The 22,139-nt window shown below is 42.6% G+C and overlaps 1 protein-coding gene and 1 pseudogene across 3 annotated transcripts in view; both read left to right on the forward strand.

Annotated features, from left to right (window-relative positions):
* Positions 1–393: 393 nt before the first annotated feature.
* LOC112444249 (uncharacterized) lies at positions 394–484 on the forward strand (annotated as a pseudogene).
* Positions 485–684: 200 nt separating this feature from the next.
* The window catches only part of CLUL1 (clusterin like 1), a 29,178-nt gene continuing 7,723 nt past the window's right edge, over positions 685–22,139 (forward strand). The window contains 7 exon segments of one of the 3 annotated variants that reach the window (NM_001034520.1): positions 685–750; positions 1,715–1,833; positions 3,485–3,633; positions 9,013–9,180; positions 11,641–12,073; positions 17,189–17,326; positions 21,247–21,461. In NM_001034520.1, coding sequence (NP_001029692.1) covers positions 1,728–1,833; positions 3,485–3,633; positions 9,013–9,180; positions 11,641–12,073; positions 17,189–17,326; positions 21,247–21,461 — 1,209 coding nt within the window. In that variant the 5' untranslated portion in view covers positions 685–750; positions 1,715–1,727. 3 annotated transcript variants of the gene reach the window in all.

The raw sequence follows: 22,139 nt of genomic DNA on the forward strand, positions 1-22,139 counted from the left end.
AAGCATTTTCTTACTCTTTTTCATATTGTTCCTTACATTTCCAACAAAGAAATTTGTTTGACCTATATACGAAGAGGTGTGTGTGTGTGTGTGCGCGTGCACATACACGTGTGCTCAGTCATGTCTGACTCTTTGAAACGTCAAGGACTGTAGCCTGCCAGGCTCCACTGTCCATGGAATTTTCCAGGCAAGAATACTGGAGTGGATAGCCATTTCCTCCTCCAGGGGACTTTCTCAACTCAAGAATGGAACCAGCGTCTCCTGCATTGGCAGGCGGATTCTTTACCACTGAACCACCTGGGAAGCCTGTGTAAGAAGATACATAGAAAAAATTTCAAATTAAAAAATATTTCTAAGGCTTTAACGAGTCTTATCAAACATATCTGTGTATGCTTGTTTTGGCAACACAGATACAAACACTGGAACAATACAGAGGCCCCAGTACAAGGATGACACGCAAATGTATGAAGAATTCCATATTAAAAAAAAAATTGTGTAAAATAAAGTAGCTCAAGGTCACTGTTCCTGATCGTGTAGACAGCCCGCCCTCTAGTGTTTATTTCGAGACCCTACCACATTCTAAACCATACCCTTAATCTCACAATGTTAGGTTAATAGGATTAAGAGCTGTGTCATCAAATTAATAGAACAAGATTAAATCCCTGACACAGACAAACATTAAATCAGAGGAAAGTGAAGGTCCTTACAGAAGCTGGTGGCAACCTCGTTGGTGAGAGCCTGCAGTTAGTGGTAAATATGTTAAAATTTTATTTGGTAAATAGGGTCTTGATCCCCGGGAGAAGGGAATGGCTCTTGACTCCAGTATTCCTGCCTGGAGAATCCCTTGGGCAGAGGAACCTGGCGGGCTACAGTCCACGGGGTCACAAACAGTTGTACACAAATGACCGACCAACACGGAACTGAAAGGGTCTTAACAGAAAGAGAATTAGCTCAAATGATAATTCTAGACGTAAAATGTGATAGCTTTGTAACTACCAGTATTTTAAAAAGACATTCCAAATGTAGATTAAATAATATAGGGTTGGGTTTTTATTCCAAAATAACAAATATATATATAAAAATATAAATATCCTTTTTGGGAGGAGTTAAGATAATCTAGAGATATAACTGTGAAAGCATATGTTTTTACTGGCAATGTTTACAACTAATTGTATAAAAGGAAATTTATTATCTGAGAAGAAAAAAATTTGTGTAGGATTCATTTATCTGATGGCGTTTATAAGATATATGAGAAAAATCTGAGGGGTTCTTGCTTTCATAAAAAAAAAATAAGTAGTGAACCATCTAGGTTAAAAATTACTTATGGCCTGAGAATTTTGGAGAAAAAACAATCCCCTCTGACATAGCTAATTCTGTGTTTGGGGTTGTTTACTGTTGACAAGGAAATAAAATGAAATTTGGATTCTGCGGGGCTGGGATCCATACTTTTGGTTGCCTTAAATTTCAAATGCTTCAGATGAAGACCTTATTTAACTGCCATGAAGAATGCAAACAAAAGAGGGACTTGGGTTGTCTTTTCAAAGAATTTATTTAGATTTCAAGTTTCCTTATGTCTCAACTATATCAACATGCATTGTCTAAAGTCATAAAGAAAAATCGACAGAAAAATGCTTTGACTCACCAGGTGTTTTCAACTGATGCCAACAGAAACTAAACGGAAGGCATCTGATACAGGTTTATCCTTCCTTCGCAGTCACGGCGGAAACATGAAGCCGCCAATCTTGGTGTTTATCGTGTATCTGCTGCAGCTGAGAGACTGTCAGTGTGCGCCTACAGGGAAGGACCGAACTTCCATCCGTGAAGACCCGAAGGGTAATGTCTGGTATCTTTATCTGCACCGTGTCCCGTCTGCCTGTTTCCATGTCCTGCTGGCACTTACTGTGATTTACAGTTGAGAGATAACCGCATTCAGAACGCCCTCTAGTTTCACAGGGAGACGTTCTCCAGGCTCTTAAGCCAAGTAGACAAGACGCCAAACATCTGGATTAAAAATAGAAAATTCCAATTGTGTCTCTGAGAACGGTTCACAGTTCCAGATGTTCGCCATCACAGAGATAAAACTTGCCAATGTCTTAGGCTGCACGGCTTGGGTTCATCCAGATGTTCCGTGTCCTCTGAGCACGGTTTTAACGAACAGTGAAATTCTTTGCTAGCATTTGAAACATTTAAACAATTAAAGTCATCCATGCAGTTATTCGTGAGACCGTGAAAGGATGGGTTAGAGCGACATCGAATCTGGTTGGTCTGTGCTCATTAAATTGGAGCCTTTGTTTGCCGAGATAGCTTTGGGTGCCTATCTTAGAAAAATAAATTAGTTTAAATGTTCCTTTTGGGGATCTGTAAATAAATTTGGAGGCCAGGTTAAGCTCCTTTGGCGGCCACGTTGGCTATTGTGAAAAGAGTATGACAAACGATGAATTTCATACTCACTAAAGGCTTTTTAAAGGGGTGTTAGAGACATCCAGGAGGTTATTAAAGAATCTTGCATTATACCAGATACTTTCTAGGTTTGATGCCTCCTGGGAAGGTAATTGAAGCTGAAAGAAAGGGAAATTGTTCTCTCTGTTTGAGGTTCCCAGTTGGGCATTTAATATAAATTGTCTGTGAAGAAAATTCAATGTTTTCTTCTAATATAAACGCACTTGAGTTTTAAGGGAAAGAAAGAAAAAATTGGGTAAATGAAAACAGGCTCTGAGGAGAATGATAAGATGGGGTTAAATGAACTCTGACTTGGCTGGAAGCTCAGAAGTGAAGAACAGAAGGTATTTCCTTTGGGGTGGGGGTGGGGGGCGCAGGTAGCCCCCTCCATGTGGTAGCTGATAGCCCAAGCATAGTGATCTGCTTTTGGAGTCTGATGCAATAAAAAAACAATTAAGCCTCTGCTGGGGGTACACAAAAAACTGGTAAACTCATTGTATTCTTTGTATTATTATTATTACAAAACTTTCAACTTTTTATTTTGTATTGGGGTGTAACTGATTAACAATGCTGTGGTAGTTTCAGGTAAACAGCAAACAGACTCAACCATACATATACATGTATCCATTCTCCCCCAAATCCCCCCACCCATCCAGGCTGACACCTAACATTGAGCAGAGTTCCATGTGTTGTACAGTAGGTCCTTGTTGGTGATCCATTTTAAATATAGCAGTGTGTACTTGACCTTCCCAAACTCCCTAACCCTTCTGCTGGCAACCATGAGTTCGTTTTCTAAGTCTGTGAGCCTCTTTCTGTTTTATAAGTTCACTTGTATCATTTCTCTTTGGATTCCACATGTAAGGGATGTCCATATGGTATTTTTCCTCTGTCTGACTTACTTCACTCAATGTGACACTCTCTAGGTCCATCCATGTAGCTGCAAATGGCATTATTTCATTCTTTTTAATGGCTGGAACTCATTGTATTCTGATACACTATAATCTGATCAGATCTTAAAGGAAAAAACTACAACATAATCTTTTAGGTTTTTCCAAGGCTGGGGAGATAGACGTAGATGAAGAGGTGAAGAAGGCTTTGATTGGCATGAAGCAGATGAAAATCCTGATGGAAAGAAGAGAGGAGGAACATAGCAAACTAATGAGAACCCTGAAGAAATGCAGAGAAGAAAAGCAGGTACAGTCACTGAAAATCATACCTGTCCTGGGACGTCCGGTGGTAAAGATGCCTCACTCCCAATGCCGGGGCCATGGGTTTGATCCCTGGTCAGGGAACTAAGATCCCGCATGCTGAACGGTGCAGCCTAAAAAATAACAACAACAACTGTATAACTGTTCAGAAATATGTCTGGACCATAAATAGTGCACATCTGAATGCAGTGGAGAAATAATTTATTTACCCTAAACATAGTTTTTCTGGAAATCCACCCTATTGGAGGAAGACTTTGAAGAAAATTTCAAATTTCTTCAAAGAACATATTTCTTGTAGATTATGCCTTCGAAAGACTCCATACTCAGGTGTTTGGAGGATTCAATGCTAGTTGGGAAATGCTACTTTCTTAAAACTGCTTCATGGTGCCTTTTGAGTTGGAATGTCAAGTCAAAAATGTTTGGAAGTTTTGGACCAGATCAGTGGTCTACAAAATTTTTTTTCTTTCCCATCCTTATTACTGTAATTATTGTTACCATCCACTCCTGAATATATGCATTTTCATTTATTTATAAATTAGATACATGAATTGCTACCAAGTCCATATTTCAAATAATCTTCTACATATTTTGAAAAAATTTTAGCTTATTGCCAAATCTGTTTAGATCATCATTTTTACTGACACAAGGCCAACAAAGAGCTCATAATGAAAAAGTGTTAGCCCTGCCATTATTTCTTATCTACCTGAGCAGGAGTTATTCATATTTTTTAATCTGCTGGTTATTTTTTTTTCCCAAGAATCCTTTAAAGTCTCCTGCCCTTTTAGTGAGGGCTAGTTTAAAGTAGTTAAAAACCGTCATTTACCTGTGCTCAGTCGTTCGGTCACATCGCCAGGCTCTTCTGTCCATGGAATTTTCCAGGCAAGAATACTGGAGTGGGTTGCCATTTCCTACTCCAGGGGATCTTCCAGACCCAGGGATCGAACCCACATCTCTTGCAGCATCTCCTGTATTGGCAGGCAGATTCTTTACCTTTAGTGCCGCCTGGGAAGCCCTCACTTACCTGAGTCCTCTTAAATGGCAATTCACTGCAACTGGCTCCAAGTGAACAGAGGCAACCAATGTCGATGCTTCTGGAATGTACAGAGTTCCTCTTCCCCAGGGTCCTCACGCACAGCTGGCCACAGGCAATGGCCTGGCACGAGCACCAGTGCCTGTGAAATAGTATATCAGCCTCATCAATTTAATTCATGTACCTTTACTTAATAGTTTCTGTCTAAACTATATACCTTATCAATGGAGAATATACATTATATTCAGACATCCATGGGCCATATTAAAAACTGTTCATATGTTACAGTATAAAGTCAATGCATTTCTAAATTATAGACATTGCATGGCTCATAGTTTAATGGCAATAACGATTAACATCACACTCAGAATAGTTAAATTTTAAAAAATTTATTTTCAACATGCCCTTAAATCAAAGAGGGTGTCAAAACTATAACAAAAATAATTTGCAAAGTATTTTAAATTTTAAAATTGGGAGTGCATACTGTGCTTAGATGCTCAGTCGTATCTGACTCTTTGCGACCCCATGGACTGCAGCCTGCCAGGCTCCTCTGTCCATGGGGATTCTCCAGGCAAGATTACTGGAATCAGTTGCCATGCCCTCCTCCAGGAGGGATCCCTCCCAACCCAGTGATTGAACCCAGATCTTCCACATTTTTAAACTTTATTTTCATGAAAAAATGTTTAATTGTGGTAAAATATATATCATAAAATTTGCTGTCTTAACCACTTTTATGAATACAGCTCAATAGTATTAAATACGTTTACATTGTTGGGCAACCAAGCTCCAGAATTCTTCCTATTTTGCAAAACCAAAACTCTTTTGTTTGTTAGTCATGAAGTTATGTCGACTCTTTTTGAGACCCCCCTGGACTCTAGCCCGCCAGGCTCCTCTGTTCATGGGATTTCCCAAGCCAGAATATTGGAGTAGGTTGCTGTTTCCTTCTCCAGGGCATATTCCAAACCCAGGGATTGAACCCATGTCTCCTGCAAAACCAAAACTCTGTACCCATTAAACAATTCCCCATAGTTGATTTTTAAATTAAAAAATAAATAGAAGTTCTAATATCTCCTCTCTAGACCTAGATCTATAAAGGTGGGAATCACCAAGCTCCAGGACTTCCCTGGTGGCTCAGATGGTAAAGAATCGACCCTCAATGCAGGAGACCCTGGTTCAATCCCTGGATCGTGAAGATCCCCTGGAGAAGGGAATGGCTACCCACTCCAGTATTTTTTGCCTGGAGAGAATTCCATGGACAGAGGAGCCTGGTGGGCTATAGTCCACGGGGTCACAAAGAGTTGGACATGACTGAGCGACTAACACTTTCACACCAGCTCCAGGGAGTTCCTGGCACTCACTGTGGCCATTGGGTGTCCCCTGAGCCATTGAAGCAGGGCTATGTCACAGGCTGTGACCTCAGAGCTGGAGTCAGCCTGTCACCAGCTGGTTGATTGTGCAGCCACACAGGGTCCCTGGTGAGGAGACGGCTTGAGCAGGAGCTGCAAGCCCTCCTTCCTTTCAGCAGCCAGCAAAAGACCTTGAAGAAATCAAAACCTGCTCCTTATGAAGAAATGGGGAAGCTCCTCTAAGCCAGATTCTTCCCTGGTGGGCTCGTGAGTCTGACCACCAGGAATAACCACACTAGATATCATTTACAGGCCCTTATAAAACACATTATCACATCCTTCCAGCGTCTGGGTAAACCATCATTTTCATTTTACAGCTAAGGAAACTGAGTTTTGAAATGTTAATTAATGTGTTAACCCAACCCTGTCATTACTGACCCAGGAGAAAGTGAGCTGGCGCTGTGCCTTCGGGACCTAGGACTTTCTGTTTTACTCCTTTTCCCTGGCCTCCTGGTGAGCCAAGGAGGCAGCACAAACTATGAAAAGAAAGCTCAGTGTGAGGTCAGCAAGCGTTAGTTCCATTTCAGATGCTGTAGAATCTCAGGAGCTAGTGGAATTTTTATTATTTCTTAAGACTTATTTCTTCTATTTTTTAAATCCTTGAATTATAGTCTTGAAGTATGGGCACTCATAAAAATTCATTTTATTTTATTTTTTCAAATTTATCTCATTATTTGGCCATGCCACACGGCACGTGGGATCTTAGTTCCCCCACCAGGGACGGAACCCACACCCTCTGCACTGGATGCGTGGAATCTTAACCACTGAACTGCCAGGGAAGTCCCAAAATGTCATTTTAAAAAGGAAAAATCTGTTTAACCCGAAGTCTCCCTTCCTAAAATGATTTTAAACCTAAAGTAAAGGATACTTTACATAAATTATGAATTTGCAGATATGGGGTGGACATCCCAGTCTCCCAGAAAAAAAAAAAACTCCATCCATCCTCGGGTAACCTGGCATGATCTCAGTCCCCCTCCTCAGCTTCTCCCTGTTTGTGTTTAATACGTGTGTGCTTCAGTTGTGTCTGATTCTGTGTGACCCTATGGACTGTAGCCCACCAGACTCTTCTGACCATGGGATTCTCCAGGCAAAAACACTGGAGTGGGCTGCCATTTCTTTCTTCAGGGGATCTTCCAGATCCAGAGATTGAACCCACGCCTCTTGCATGGGCAGGCGGGTTCTTTATCACTAGTGCCACCTGGGAAGCCCATTTTATATTAGTGGGAGCATCTAAAGCTTTCTTTTACTAAAGTGGGAAACCCTAAATCAGCCCTTCAAGTGATTCCACACCACGCACCCCTGTCCAGGTTTGGGTGGGACTTTGGTAAACTGACTGCAGAAAGACAACTCTAAATATGAAATCTATCGCTGGGTGGGACATTTGGACGAAGCAGAGAGCTTGGACAGGACATTCCTAAACCAAAGATCTACTTCCTCTGGGGCAACAGTTCACTATCAAATCTTGGGCCATGTGATTTGGCCGTTGGTTTTCATTATGCTCTTGGAGGTAAGCGAAAGCAAATCAGATGATTACAGGCTAGGTGCCTTGCTTGCTTGTCTCAATATGAAAACTTAAGAAGTAGATCCTACGAGTATTCCTGTTCGCTACAAAGGAAATGGGCTCAGAGATGATTAAAAATTTGCCCAAGGGTCCACAGTGAGGGTAGTTTGTAATTGGAAATACTGGGATTTTGGTTTACTGTGACAATGAGCATAATATTTAAAAAAGACTGAGGAAATTTGGGTGGTGTTGTTTCCTCCCCTGGTGGAACAAGCTTTCTTAAGAAGTTGCAGGATTCCATAATTGTTCTGCAAAGCCCCAAAAGATAGGTTAAGCCTGTCTAGATCACGAGGTTTGTTTGGTAGGCTGGGGGCCGGCCTGGTTTCCTATATGGCATGCTGCTAAGGACAGCTGGCTTAACCCCAGGATTCTGCCACTAGAAGAGATGAAAATTCCAAGCTTAGCAGAGATGTGGGAGATAGTCATTGCCCAGTTGTTTCTTGGGGCTAAATATGCCAGGAAGGGGTGCTTATCTTTTTCTTTTCCAGTAGGTAAAATTATGCACTAAATTGGTTTTAGAAACTGTGCTCACTCGTGTTTTTCCACTTAAGGGAGTCGCCATCAGTTCTAAGGCTCTCCTCTTATGGACGCGTCTTTTAGCTTCCCTAACTCCCCTGAGCTACTTCTCAGGCCTTGAGGGAGCCGGTTTGCAGAAGTCCCCTCTTGCAGGCAGGCCTGGGGGGTCTATGGGATGCTGGCCTGGCAGGGAGCTCTGGGGGCGGGGTTGACATTCTCTGGACCAGTGTCACCTCTGCTGGGTGGGACCTGGTCGAGTACAGCAGGCACCGCCAGGCGGCGTGCTCGGAATATGGACGAGAAACACAAAGCTGCTGAGAACACAGCATCTCTGCCATTAGAATGCAACTCACTGCGAAGGCTTGATGTAATGTACCAGAGTTGTGCTTTCTGGCAGTGTTTAAGAGCATATAAAAATTAAAGGCAGCATAAATGAAGGAGATAAATGTGTCAACTTTGTCAGCCTTAAAATTCCATCTTCACATCCTCCAACGATTAGAAGTGAAGACAGATAAGTAAGCAGATCAATTAGGCATTCTGCAGAGCAAGGGCTGTGTCTTTGTGGCTGGTTTACTCATGAGCAGCGAATGCCCATCCCATAGCAAGCTCTCAATAAACAGCTGTTGAATGTATAAATAAACAGGTGGATAAGAAGTGTCCAGTTTTCAGTAGGGATCAAGAGGTGCCCTTCTCTTAACTGAAAGATTCCGGGTAAATCTATCAGCTGCTCATTTGTAGCAGAAATGAGGTTTAGTTTAGAATACGCACATTTTGTAAAGTGAGAAATCAATTAAGATATAGCACACAAAGTCATGAAATGGAAAATAGGGTGTGTTTCTACTTTTTAATTAGGAGGCCCTGAAGCTTATGAATGAAGTTCAAGAACATCTAGAAGAGGAAGAAAGGCTATGCCAGGTGTCTCTGATGGGTTCCTGGGACGAATGCAAATCTTGCCTGGAAAGTGACTGCATGAGATTTTATACAACCTGCCAAAGCAGTTGGTCCTCTATGAAATCCACGGTAAGGGAAAAGCAGAACTCAAGATTGCTAAGTTCTTAAGGTACCTGCTTCAGCTTACTTTTTAAAAGTAATTTATGTTAATATTTAGAATAGAGATGGCTGATCTGATAGTGACCTTTTGCAACCTGGAATCTAGCCTTCATATTCCTGTATGAATCACCGGTGGGTATGTAATTTATGAGTTAGAACAGCCACCCAGTGTCTGTCCCCCTTCTCATGACACTGTTTGTATCTCTTAGAAATACCCTCTTTCTGCCTTTTATTTGTTATTTGTGAACCTATTCATGCTAGATTGTAAGCTCTATGAGGGCAGGAACCATATCTTATCTGCCTTCATTTAAGCATTGTAGGTGTTCAATAAATATTTGCCGAATTACATTCTGAGCAATAGTATTATAGTTTCTGATTTCAACCTGCTTTGATTTTGTTTTCTCTGGAGGCCAAACCTTTGAAGGCATTCTCTGCCTCCTGAATCTTTTCTTCAATGGGCTTGCCTTCTTGTGGCAGCACACACATGTGTGTGCACACACACACACACACGTGCCCACATTCATGGCCCCTTTATCTCAATCTATGTCCTATAGGACTGGCATGTTTTCTTTTCTTGTTCCCTTGGGCTCTCTTCTGGGCAGAGAGAATCACAGAGGGCGGTGACCTGAATAGGATGAGCTCTGACCCATAAAAGGCTCCTCTGCTTTTGGCCCTCCCCCTCGAAGAAGTGGGCTGAGTATGAAACACAGTGAAATCCTCCTCCCTGTCAGAGCATGCACTAATTAGAGTCTGTTCTTGGCTTGGCAGTGCCATCCCCAATTACAGAGGGAGAAACCCCTAGGATAATTCATATGCCAAGTTCATTTGCCTCCACTGTTAATTGCATCTGCTCTATTTTTGTAGCCAGTCTCAGATACAGCAGAGTATGTTGGATGAGCACTGGGTGGAAGTCAGGAGCTTTGAGGACCATTCCTGTCTGTGATAGTTGTGTAACCTTAGGACAATTACTTGGACTTTTAAATTTTTGTTTCTGTGTCTGGATTGAGGTAAACAGAAGCTGACAAAGAGAGAGGCAGATGATCCACCCAGTTTACTTTTTGAGAAAGGGATGAGTCCTCTAAGGATTCCTGGAGAACTCTTTGAACAGAACTGGGGTAGCGGGGTGGATGGTGGTGTTCCAGCAGTGATGGTCGATGGTTGTTATGTTCCAAAACACACAACATGGTCACATCACTTTCATACAAGGGCAACTCTGGCATGATCTTAAATGTCACAAAGTTGAAGGAGAACATGGTGTGATTCCTGGAAGATCTCCCTCAAAGAGTAAGAAATTCTATAATTAGAGCTTCATTCCTTTGACTGCAGCCAAGGAGGGCTTTGATCACTGGTAATATGTAATATCCTTAAGTAACCTATTTAGATGTATTAAGAGCCAATTGCAAAGAGTCAGACACAGCTTAGCAACTGAACAACCACCACAACAAAAAGGATCCATGCTAAGCTAAGTCGCTTCAGTCGTGTCCGACTCTGTGCGACCCCATAGACGACAGCCCACCAGGCTCCCCCGTCCCTGGGATTCTCCAGGCAAGAACGCTGGAGTGGGTTGTCATTTCCTTCTCCAATGCATGAAAGTGAAAAGTGAAAGTGAAGTCGCTCAGTCATGTCCTACTCTGTGCGACCCCATGGACTGCCGCCTACCAGGCTCCTCTGTCCATGGGATTTTCCAGGCAAGAGTACTGGAGTGGGGTGCCATTGCCTTCTCCGAAAGGATCCATAGCTCAGTGCAAATGTACTGATCTTCTCTCCATGGACTAATTTAAAAACATGAGCCCAAGGAGAGTAGGAGGACACTAATAACATCCCACTTAGGTGGGGAAGAAACCTGAGACACTAAGGCAGAAATGAAAGACGGGAGCCTTCACAGTTTTCAGGCAATCAACATGGTCTAAAACCATGCATGCCAACCACCACCAGTACATAAGGGCTGTGGCTTGTCAACAGTATTGAAAACTTGGCCTTCTTAGGTCTTTCGGTAGGCAAAGAGAAACCAGGAGGAATTTCAGACCCTATTCCATAATCAAAGTCAAAGCCAGGTGCATACATGTATGCTAATTTTGCGACCCCATGGACTGTAGCCCCCCAGTCTCCCCTGTCCACGGGATTCTTCAGGCAAGAATACTGGAGTGGGTTGTCATGCCCTCCTCCAGGAGATCTTCCTGACCCAGTGATCAAACCCGCATCTCCTGTGGCTCCTGGATTGAGACGGATTCTTTACCACTGAGCCACTGGGGCAGCCCCAAAGCCAGGTACATGAGTAGTGATCTTGAAGTGGATCACCTCTTCCTAGTTTGCCCAGGATTGTTCTTGATTTGGAATGACTTCTGTAAGTTGACTTTAAAGTTTACAATAAAAAATAGTCCTGGAAGAAAATACATTTATTTCATTTCTGTTCCCCACCCCTCCCCATAGATTGAACGGGTTTTCCGGAAGATATATCAGTTTCTCTTTCCTTTCCATGAAGACGATGAAAAAGAGCTCCCTGTTGGTGAGAAGTTCACTGAGGAAGATGTACAGCTGATGCAGATAGAGAATGTGTTCAGCCAGCTGACCGTGGATGTGGGATTTCTCTATAACATGAGCTTTCACGTCTTCAAACAGATGCAGCAAGAATTTGACCTGGCTTTTCAATCATACTTTATGTCAGACACAGACTCCATGGAGCCTTACTTTTTTCCAGCTTTTTCCAAAGAGCCAGCAAAAAAAGCACATCCTATGCAGAGTTGGGACATTCCCAGCTTCTTCCAGCTGTTTTGTAATTTCAGCCTCTCTGTTTATCAAAGTGTCAGCGCAACAGTTACAGAGATGCTGAAGGCCATTGAGGACTTATCCAAACAAGACAAAGGCAAGTATTAAAAGATTATTTTTACTTAGATATCTACACTAAAGTTAAGTTTATTTAGCTTTGGAAATGGTAACTGTTTCTAAGTCGTCATACAATGTTTCCAAGAGAGGTGGTTAATGGATAATCAGTCTCATAGCCCCTTAGAAGAGACTCTGAGGTCTCCCAAACACCAGCCCTCTCCTGTCTTTGTCAAGAGCTTTGTGGGGCTGTTTTTTCTTTCTAAAGCAAATGTTCAAAGCTGACAAAGAAAATGCTGGTAAGGTGAGAACTTTAAAAAGATGGTAGCCTTCTTTATTAAAACTTGGGCAGACACTCAGCTCTATTCTGCTTGAACATCATGAGGTTTCTTTAAAATCAGTCCAGGCTCCTCAGCTCCCAGTTACGGAAGATGCTTTACTACTACTACTACTACTACTACTACTAAGTCGCTTCAGTTGTGTCCGACTCTGTGCGACCCCATAGACGGCAGCCCCCCAGGCTCCGCCATCCCTGGGATTCTCCAGGCAAGAACACTGGAGTGGGTTGCCATTTCCTTCTCCAAAGCATGAAGTGAAAAGTGAAAGTGAAGTCGCTCAGTCATGTCCGACTCTTCGAGACCCCATGGACTGCAGCCCACCAGGCTCCTCCATCCATGGGATTTTCCAGGCAAGAGTACTGGAGTGGGGTGCCATTGCCTTCTCCGAAGGAAGATGCTTTAGTGCCATGTAAAACCAGGTCACATTTAGGGCCCTCCACGGCCTCCTCCGCATCGCTACTGTAGTTCCTTAAATCACAACATTTGTGCACAAAACCAGATTCGGTGCTCACAGACAAACCCCAAACTACAGAAATAGCAACTTCTGTAACTTATAAGAATTGCCTTCTACCAGTACCACTCATGCCCCCTGATATTCTATGTTGGAAGAACAATCCTGCTTTATAATTTTTAAGTTAATTTGGCAGCACTGGGTCTTAGTTGCAGCATGTGGGATCTAACTTTGACCAGGGATTGAACCCAGGCCCCTGCGTTGGGAGTGCAGTCTTAGCCTCTGGACCACCAAGGAAGTCCTTGCTTTATGTTGTAACACAGGAGAAGGTTCCTTCTTTGGGCTTCTGTGGAGTGGGTGGGACCCAGCGTCTCAGAAATGAGAGATGTCATGTGGGCCACAAGGAGAATCTGTGTTTCCTTGAACTTATCTTTGTGGACCATTAGGCCAAGGACAGGTATGTTCTTTGATGAAAAATGAAAAAAGCTCCTTCCAGAAATCCTGCTGTTTGTCCATAGGATTTCCCAGGCAAGAATACTGGAATGGGTTGCCATTTCCTTCTCCAGGGGATCTTTCCAACCCAGGGATGGAACCTCGGTCTCCTGCATTGCAGGCGGATTCTTTACCATCTGAGCCACCAGGGAAGTCCCTTTCCAAAGATACTCACATCCTAATCCCCAGCTGCTGCTGCTGCTGTTTAAGTCGCTTCAGTCGTGTCCGACTCTGTGCAGCCCCGTAGAAGGCAGCCCACCAGGCTCCCCTGTCCCTGGGATTCTCCAGGCAAGAACACTGGAGTGGGTTGCCATTTCCTTCTTCAATGCATGAAAGTGAAAAGCGAAAGTGAAGTCACTCAGTCGTGTCTGACTCCTCGAGACCCCATGGACTGCAGCCTACCAGGCTCCTCCGTCCATAGGATTTTCCAGGCAAGAGTACTGGAGTGGGTTGCCATTGCCTTCTCCACTAATCCCCAGAACCTGTGAAAATGTTAAGTTACATGGCTGAGGGAAAGTAAGGCTGCTGATGGAATTGTGGCTACCAATCAGTCGACCTTAAAATAGGGAGAGTGCAACTTCTCTGGTGCTCCAGTGGCTAAAACTTCTCACTCCCAGTGTAGAGGGTCGGAGTCTGGTCTCTGATCAGGGAACTGGATCCTTCATGCCGGCATGAAGATCCTGCACTCAGCAACGAAGATCCTGTGTACTGCAACTCAGACCTGGTGAAGCCAAATAAATAAATAAAAATTAAACTTAAAAAAAAAAAAAAAAACACCAGAGAGAGTATTTGGAGTTGTCACTTTCATGCATTGGAGAAGGAAATGGCAACCCACTCCAGTGTTCTTGCTTGGAGAATGGGCTGCCGTCTATGGGGTCACACAGAGTCGGACACGACTGAAGCGACTTAGCAGCAGCAGCAGCAGGTGGCTCCAGTGAGATCACAAGAGTTCTTAATAGTAGAAAAAGGAGGCAGAAAAGCATTGATAGGGATGGCAGAGTGAGAGGGACTTGGCCCTACTTTGCTGGATATGAAAATAGAGGAAGGTGGTGACTTCCAGAAACTAGACAGACATGGAGATGGATTCTCCCCCAGAGCCTCCAGAAAAGATCAGCCCTGCCAACACTCTCATTAGCCCACTGAGTCCCATTTCAGACTTCTGACCTACAGAACTGTAAAATAATCTATGTTGTTTCAAGGCACTAAATGTGTGGAATCGGTTACAACAGCAATAGCAAACTATTACATGTCTCTCATCAATAATATACTGTCTGAGTGAGCTTCCCTAGTGGCTCAGTGGTAAAGAATCTTCCAGACAAGCAGGAGATGCGGGTTTGATCCCTGAGTCCAGAAGATCCCTGGAGGAGGAAATAGCAACCCACTCCGGTATTCTTGCCTGGAGAATCCCATGGACAGAGGAGCCTTGCAGGCTGCAGTCCATGGGGTCACAGAAGAGTCAGACACGACTAAAAGACTACACAACAAGATTCGATAAAATGGTGTAGTGTAGCAGGTTCACACAGCGCTGGGTGCCAGGTGATCTGGGTTATAATCCTGCCCTGGAGAATGTTACTGTCTTTAATTTTCCCCTAGAGGAAACAGGCAAGCTGGGAGAACAGATGATTACTAGAAGTGCTCGAAGAGAAGTAAATGAATCCATGATGCTTGTAAAAGTGATATTCTGACCTCTGATCAGAAGGCAATCGAAATCCTGAGAAAATAATAATCACTTACCTGCCCATAGGTAATCCTGACATTTCTGGCATGTTGCATGAAATTGGAAACATTTGGACGAGTTCTGGCCAAGTTCTCCACACAGCCAGAGAGTTCCAGAGATATTAGAAATGTCTGTTTCTTAAACTAGATGTAGGTATTTACTTTATGACTGTTCTTTTTTTGAATTTCACATATATAATGTTATGAACAGTAGTTCAACGATTTAGGAAAACATCTAAAGCAGATCTAAACATCTAAAGAGAACCTTTTTCTGTTCTAGAAGAATTAATCACCCATATAAAAATGATGAAGGGGTTGCCTAGAAGGGGTCCTGAGGCTCTGTGTTGGCATGGCTGAAGGGAGGTGATGGGTCACTGCCATGGGAATAGAATGGGTAATGGCTGTCATAAAGACCTAGAATTTGCCACCCCTGAATATAGCAGGTATTAATCTAGATGCTGCAAAAAAGACAAGGGTAGCTTATGATGCAGATGACACAGCTCCCAACTTTTAGGAGTTCAGTTTAAAGAAAGGAGGGCTTCCCTGCTGACTCAGACGATAAAGACTCCACCTACAATGCGGGAGACCTGGGTTCAATCCCTGGGTTGGGAAGATGCCCTGGAGGAGGGCCTGGCAACCCACTCCAGTATTCTTACCTGGAGAATCCCCATGTACAGAGGAGCCTAGTGGGCTTACAGTCCATGGGGTCACAAAAGAACCGGACACGACTGAGCACTAAGCATCAAAGAAAGGAAAACAGATCAGTGGACAGTTACACAACCTTGTTGTAACTGAGATGACAGAAGAAGGTATAGAAGAATGACAAGATTGTGATGATAGGACCGAATCCCTCCTCTCGAGGGACTCAGAAACTAACAGAGAAGACAAAAATGAACCAGCACATTAGGCAGAGATGTTCTACCGTAGAACTCATGGGGGTTCTGTGGGGCCAGAGGAGATGCCACTAAATCTATAGGGAGTGGGGAAGAATGACTGGTATTCTACAAGGGGAGTGCTGCTTTACCCACCAGAAGATCTAGCAAATGCCTGGTAGGCTTTTAAACAATAAACTTCACAACTTATCTCAAAATGGAATGTTTCATTGTTTAACATCAAGGATTTAATGTAACAGAATATCATCAGGTTACCAATTAATAATAAGTTTTTCCTAGTGTGAAACAGTTGGGAATTATCAATTTTCTGTTGCATGCACTCCTTTTTATCATCATTTTTATATGGACGATTAATTCTTCTAGAACAAAAAAAAGGTTCTTTTAGATGTTTAGATCTGCTTTAGATGTTTTCCTAAATCTTTGAACTACTGTTCATAACATTATATATGTGAAATGCAAAAAAAAAAAAAAAAGTCGTAAATACCTACATCTAGTTTAAGAAACAGACATTTCTAATATCTCTGGAACTCCAGTACACATTTGAATTATAGCTCGAAAAAGTTAAAATTTGTTGTTGTTCAGTTGCTAAGTCATGTCTGACTCTTTGCACCCCATGGATTGCAGCACAACAGGCTTCCCTGTCCTCCACTATCTTCCGGAGTTTGCTCAAGTTCCTATCCATTGAGTCAGTGATGCCATACAACCATCTTATCCTCTGCCAAGGATAATTACTAGAAAAAATTTTAACAGAAGCCCAAAAAGAAAAGTGGCTTATAATTCCCTATTTAGTTAACACCAGTGACATCAGAAATAATAATGATAAAACTAAGACACACTAAATTTAAAAGAATTCAAATATTCAAAGGAACAAAATAAATGAAAGCTGCCTTCTCCCACCCCTTTAAGTCTCTCTTCCAAAAGATAGTGACTATTCATAATTCCTCAAGATTCCTGCCTGAAAATAAAATTATTTGCATGAACCTCTGTGTGGGAGGTTGGAATTGGGGCAAGTCGTAATAATAGTAATGATGAGTAATAATATTAATATTATATTTTAATAGTAATGTGATTACTGGATTAAAGGATATGTGCACTTTTAATAGATGTCAAATTGTCTTAGCAACTGGTTACACCAGTATGCCCTCCTGCAATTGAATACAGAACAAAGATTTTGAAAGTGCTGGTTAGAAAGAGAAATGTCATTGCACCCATGCCTTTAAAGTTCAGACTCTGATGACACTGGTGTGAAACTGCTGTGTTCCTTGCAGATTCTGCCCACGGTGGACCGAGTTCCACGACGTGGCCTGTGCGGGGCAGAGGGCTGTGTGGAGAACCTGGCCAGAACTCGTCCGAATGTCTCCAATTTCATGCAAGATGCCAGAAATGTCAGGATTACCTATGGGCAGGTAAGTGATTATTATTTTCTCAGGATTTCAATTACCTTCTGATCAGAGGTCAGAATCTCACTTTTACAAGCATCATGGATTCATTTACTTCCCTTCAAGCACTTTTTCGCAAGCTCAGCGACACCTGGGGGTGCTCAGGGTAGGTTTGTAGACTCTTATTATTCAAAAGTAGGTCAACTCACTTTTTTCTCTTTTTGAAACTCCCTTGTTGTTCCCGTGAAAAACATGTATGGCTAAGGACCACTCAAGTGAGCAAAAGAGATCTCTGGGCAAATTAAGGCAATTATTTTCTTTTTAATGCAAAGAGAAAAAAACATCCAGGAAAAACTTTTCACATTGTGTAAGCAACTTTTTGGCCAAGTGAGTTTTTTTTAAATGACATTAACTTCTTCCAGTTGGTGGGTTAATTACTAACTGTATTTAGTGATTCAGTATTGGATTGGCCAAAAATTTCATACATAAGTAACATCTTATGAAAAGACCCAAATGAAATTTTTGGCCAACTTAATTTTTAAATATGGGTAGCTGGCTTAAAACTCAACATCCAAAAAACTAAGATCATGGCATCTGGTCCCATCACTTCATTGCAAATAGATGCGGAAACAATGGAAACAGTGACAGACTTTATTTTCTTGGGCTGCAAAACCACTGCAGATGGTGACTGTAGCCATGAAATTAAAAGATGCTTGTTACTTGGAAGAAAAGCTAGGGCAAACCTAGACAGCATATTAAAAAGACATTACTTTGCCAACAAAGGTCTGTCTATTCAAAGCCATGGTTTTTCCAGTAGTCATGTATGAATGTGAGAGTTGGACCATAAAGAAAGCTGAGCACCAAAGAATTGATGCCTTTGAACTGTGGTGTTAGAGAAGACTCCTGAGAGTCCCTTGGACTGCAAGGAGATCAATCCTAAAGGAAATCAGTCCCAAATATTCATTAGAAGGACTGATGCTGAAGCTGAAGCTCCAATACTTTGGCTCCCTGATGCAAAGAACTGACTCATTAGAAAAGATCATGATGCTGAGAAAGATTGAAGGTGGGAGGAGAAGGGGATGACAGAGGATGAGATGGTTGGATGGCATCACCAATTCCATGGACATGAATTTGAGCAAGCTCCAGGAGTTGGTGATGGACAGGGAAGCCTGGTGTGCTGCAGTCCATGGGGTCACCACAGAGTCCAACACGACTGAGTGACTGGACTGAACTGAGTGGCTTCTCACAAGCCCCAAGCAGCCTGTCACATCCTAGACCTGACTAATAGCCACCTTTCATTCTTTCCTCAGGAGAAAAATGATCTCCACTGGCCCTTCTCACTTTCCTCTGACCCTCAAGTCCCTTCCCCAACTGAAGTCACTTCCCGTCTACTAGGGCCTCAACACAAATATCTTACTAAAGCCAAGAAGAACTTTTGATTCCTCTACTGCTGCTTCTTTAAGGGAAGGAAATTCTAAAAAGTGTGGCTAAGAATTGGAGCAAGAGATCAAATATAACTCAAGCTTTTTATTAGAGCAGATGGGGATCTAATTTCTTCAGAATTGCTCACTGGGTGACTCTCCACACCTCTGTTTCATCATTGGGAAAATGAAATTAATATAGCTACTACACACAGGTATTTCAAGAATTAAGTAAGATGTCTGAAGTATTTATGATTCTCATTATTCAAGTGTTTGTGCTTCAAGCCAGAATTACAAGGTTGCTCACAGACACAGAAATTTTTATAACAGAAAAGTATACACTAATGTGGAAGTGTTAGTTGGTCAGTCGTGTCCGATTCTTTTCGACCCCATGGACTGTAGCCCACCAGGCTCCTCTGTCCATGGAGTTCTTCAGGCAAGAATGCTGGAGTGGGGTGCCCTTCCCTTCTACTGACCTCTTATAAGAATAGTCCAATTCAAACGTCCCGCTGATGTATCACTAACTTCCTTATGTCTAGTGAAACACTTGAAGAATAATCTCTCCCTGATTGTCACAAGATAATAGAGAAGATGGAAGGAGGGTGTTGGGGAGGTGATTAGAGCAAGGTGGTCAAAAGGTACAAAGTTCCAGTTACAAGATAAGTAAGTACTGGGATGTAATGTGCAACATGACGACTGTAGCTAACACTGCTGTGTGATATACAGGAAAATTAAAAGAGTAAATCCTAAGAATTCACATCACAGGAGAATTTTATTTTCTTTTCATTTTATCTATTAACATATGAGATGATGGATTTTAACTAAACCTACAGCAGTCATCAGGTGACAGTATGTGTAAGTACAACCTTCCTGATTTATTACTTTTAATAGTTCCTGTGTGACCCTGAATATTCATTGGAAGGGCTGAAGCTGAAGCTCCAATACTTTGGCGACCTGATGTGAAGAGCTGACTCATTGGAAAAGACCCTGATGCTGGGAAAGACTGAGGGCAAAAGGAGAAGAGGGCAGCAGAGGATGAGATGTTTAGATAGCATCACCGACTCAATGGACTCAATTGGAGCAAACTCCAGGAGATAGTGGAGGGAAGCCTCGTGTGCTGCAGTTCTTGGGGTCACAGAGTTGGACATGACTTAGCAACTGAACAACAACGAAATACATTCCTTAAGATTTTTCTGTTTACAAAATTATGTCATCTGTGAATAGAGATAGTTCTACTTTTTCCTTTCTCACATGATTGTGTTTTACAGCAAGTTTCACCTTTATTTTAGGGAAATCTTTTCCCACTCTCTGAAAGAGTCAGTGAGAATCCCTTGTAGAATTCTCCTTGCCTAAAATCATGAGGGAAGTCACCACCTTCTTCCCACATAATTTAAAGAAAATTTACATCACTATTTTAAAAGTTAACAACTCTAAACTTGCAAATGAAGACATTTTAAAAGAATATCTGGATCTCCTTTCAAATGTATACTATATCTTGTTAACTGTGACTCCCTTTGTTTTCAAAATATTTTCTTGAATTACTTATCAAATGCATGTGCATGCGTGCGTGCTAAGTTGTTTCAGTCGAGTCTGATGCTTTGCGACCCCATGGACTGCAGCACGCCAAGCTCCTCGTCCTCCACTATCTCCTGGGGTTTGCTCAGATTCAGATTCATGCCCATTGAATTGGTGATACCATTTATGATTCATCAATTACAGCTTGTGTGAGCTCTGTGTCAGGATGGAGCCTCCACCATACGGAGCAAAACCAGTTCCACTGTCAGGGGAGAGAGCATGATAAACCCTAAACCGTTCTTAAAGGCTTCCTCGGACAGCGAGACACATGACTTTGAAGATGGCACACTCAACGTCCAGGTGGCAGGGGAGTGCACACTCCCATGTGTCCTGACCTGAGTATCAGGGAGCAGTCCTAATGACCTGCAGAGACGCTAAGGAAAGGAAGACAAGGAAAAGGCACATTTGCTAAATCCTCAGTGTGTGTTGGCCCTGTGATCAGGCACTTTGCAGTGTTATTTCATTCATGCCCTTTGAACCTGGTTGAAAACTCACTCATGGTCAAAAAGGCTGAAAACAGAAAGCTTAAGGGCTGGGACTTAAATCCACAATCTTTTTTTTCCTTTTTGCTGCTGAGCATTCATGCATGTGTGCTCAGCCACTTTAGTCATGTAGGTCTCTTTGGGATCCCATGGGCTGTAGCCCACTAGGCTTCTCTGTCCATGGGACTCTCCAGGCAAGAATACTGGAGTGGGTTACCACGCCCTCCTCCAGGGGATCTTCCCAAGACAGGGATCAAACCTGTGTCTCCTGTGTCTCCCGCATTGCAGGCGGGTTCTTTAGGGCTGAGCCACCAGTTCACTTCAGTTCAGTCGCTCAGTCGTGTCCGACTCTTTGCGACCCCATGAATTACAGCACGCCAGGCCTCCTTGGGAAGGCCCTAAATTTACACTACCCAACTCCAAAGCCCATGGACCTTTTCCTTTACCCTGTTACTTCCTTCTTTGCTAGACTGCCCTGCTGTTCCTGAACTATACACAAAGGCGGATGAGGCCCTTGAGTTGGTCAACATATCCAATCAGCAGTATGCCCAGGTACTCCAGATGACCCAGCATCACTTGGAGGACACCACGTATCTGATGGAGAAGATGAGAGAGCAGTTTGGTTGGGTAACAGAGCTGGCCAGCCAGACCCCAGGAAGCGAGAACATCTTCAGTTTCATAAAGGTAATGGAGAGCCAAGAACAGATATGGAGATTACATGTGCATACATTGATTTTTCTGTTTCTTATTAATTCCATCTGAATTTGACAACAAGCTGCAGGAGGATATTCATACATTGTGATTGTACTCAGGCTGACTTGTGCATGGCCTTTAGAAAACAAGACACTCTATAGACAAAACCAACTTAAAACACAAAATACTTTCTAATCCAGAGATGGCTAATTCTTTGTTTTAATCACTGCACTTTATTATTCTTTTTACAGTATTATTTATTTGTCTTTGGCTATGCAGGGGCTTTTGCTGTGTGGGGTTTTCTCTAGCTGTAGTGTACAGGCTTTTCATGGCAGTGGCTTCTCTTCTTCAGGAGCACAGGCTCTAGGGCATGTGGCCTCAGTCACTGTGGCGCATGCACTGAGTTGCCCCGTGGCACATGGGATCTTCTCAAATCAGGGATCGAAACTGTGTCTCCTGCATTGGCAGGCAGATTCTTTACCCCGGAGCCACCAGGGAAGCCCCCAGTGATGGCTAATTCTAATAAGAACTATATATAGTGTGAATTATAGCTATAATTCACAGAGAGCTATAGTGTGATATAACTGAAACAGGTAACCTTGAAGAAACCTGGCCAATATTGTTTCTAAGAGAGAAGATTTTCAGGTAAAGAAACTTGAGTTCAAAAGC

The sequence above is a fragment of the Bos taurus genome, chromosome 24 (genome assembly GCF_002263795.3).
Source record: "Bos taurus isolate L1 Dominette 01449 registration number 42190680 breed Hereford chromosome 24, ARS-UCD2.0, whole genome shotgun sequence".
NCBI classification, from domain to species: domain Eukaryota; kingdom Metazoa; phylum Chordata; class Mammalia; order Artiodactyla; family Bovidae; genus Bos; species Bos taurus.